The sequence below is a fragment of the Quercus robur genome, chromosome 9 (assembly GCF_932294415.1).
Source record: "Quercus robur chromosome 9, dhQueRobu3.1, whole genome shotgun sequence".
Classification (NCBI taxonomy): domain Eukaryota; kingdom Viridiplantae; phylum Streptophyta; class Magnoliopsida; order Fagales; family Fagaceae; genus Quercus; species Quercus robur.
The window spans coordinates 46,159,811-46,161,583 of record NC_065542.1 but is presented as its reverse complement, the minus strand read 5'-3'; the positions used below and the strand labels follow the sequence as shown (position 1 = coordinate 46,161,583).

General features: G+C 32.7%; 1 protein-coding gene across 1 annotated transcript; it reads left to right on the top strand.

The window, feature by feature from the left end:
- The first annotated feature begins 421 nt into the window (after positions 1 to 421).
- Positions 422 to 1,483, top strand: LOC126701104 (uncharacterized). Its single transcript, XM_050399240.1, has 2 exons — positions 422 to 683; positions 858 to 1,483. The coding sequence occupies exons 1-2, from the start codon at positions 422 to 424 to the stop codon at positions 1,481 to 1,483; spliced, it is 888 nt and encodes a 295-aa protein (XP_050255197.1).
- Positions 1,484 to 1,773: the final 290 nt, after the last annotated feature.

The following is a 1,773-nucleotide window of genomic DNA, read 5'->3' as shown; positions in this document are numbered from 1 at the left end:
GAGAGAGCAACTAGCTATTGTTTTGAGATTTGTTGACAATGATGGCTTTATACAAGAACACTCCTTTGATCTTTCTCATGTTAAAGACACTGCTGCATTGACCCTGAAGAACGAAATATATGCTATTATTTCTCGTCACTGTCTTGACATTCAAAATATTCATGGACAAGGATATGACGGTGCTAGCAACATGTGCATTGAATGGAAAGGATTGCAAGCCTTAATTCTTATTGATTGTCCTAATGCATACTATGTGCATTGCTTTGCTCACCAGTTACAATTAGCATTAGTTGCTACATCAAGAGAGATAATCCCTATCCATGAATTCTTCTTGAATTTAAATTTCATTATCACTACAGTTGGTTCTTCGTGTAAACGTAATGATGAACTAAGAGCTGCTTAAGCTGTAGAAATTGCTAGAATGTTAGCTATTGATGAACTTGAAACAGGAACAGGAGCAAACCAAATTGGGACTCTAAAACGAGCTGGAGATTCTCGTTCGGGGTCTCATTTTAATTCTATTTGTAGCCTAATGAGGATGTTTGGTCCAACTTGTTTGGTGCTTGAAAATATAAAAGAAGACGGGTCCACCTACTTGCAATGTGGAGATGCAAATGTAGCTCATAAAATGATTAATTCATTTGAGTTTATATTTAGTTTACATCTAATGAAGGAAATCATGGGTATTACTGATGTTCTTTGTCAAGCTTTATAGCAGAAATCTCAAGACATCTCAAATGCCCAAAATTTAGTTTTAGCAACAAAGGCACTCATCCAAAATTTAAGAGTAGATGGCTAGGATAATTTTCTTGAGAATGTCATAGGACTCTCCAAAATATTTGAAATTGATATTCCAGATCTAAGTGCTCAATATGCTGAAGGTAGAAGTCATAAGAAAAGGGATCATGTTAAAGTGGAGCATCATTATCATTTTGATATATTTAATGCTACAATAGATGTTCAATTGCAAGAGCTTGACAATAGGTTTGGTGAACAACCAATAGAACTCTTGACACTTTGCTCTACATTGGATCCAAAGGATGCTTACAAATCCTTTAATGTGGATGATATATGTCGTCTTGTTGAGAAATATTATCCTCTTGATTTTTCTGAGCGTGATAGGACTGGTTTGAAAATTCAATTGAAGCTATTTGAGCATGATGAGCAAAATCATTTGAAGTTTCAGAATTTGTCATCTATGGCAGAATTATGTCGAAGGTTAGTAGAGACAGAAAAGTCAAAGGTATATTCTCTTATTGATCGATTGATTCGCCTTGTTTTGACTCTTCGAGTGTCCACAGCAACTGGTGAGCGAGCCTTTTTAGCTATGAAAATTGTTAAAACAAGACTGCGCAACAAAATGGAGGAGTTTCTCTCAGATAACTTAGTTGTCTACATTGAAAAGGAAATTGCTAAGAACTTCACTACTAACTCAATACTTGATGACTTTAGATCTCTTAAAGAGCGTAGGTTACAGTTTTGAACAAAGATGTTTAGCTTTTATGTTATTGTCCTATATAAAAAAAAAAAAAAAAAAAAAAAAAAAAAAGCTTTTATGTTATTGTATGTTTTGCGACTTTGCCCATTTTATAGTTGATTAAAGATATTAAATCATTTTTTCAATTTTGTCTCATGATTGTTTAATTTTAATTAAATATACTTTGGTTTATACATATTCAGTTATGAAGTATTATATATTACTATTTTACATTTCATACACACACAAAAAAAAAAAAAAAAAAAAAAATTATACATGGCCCCCCCAAATATAAA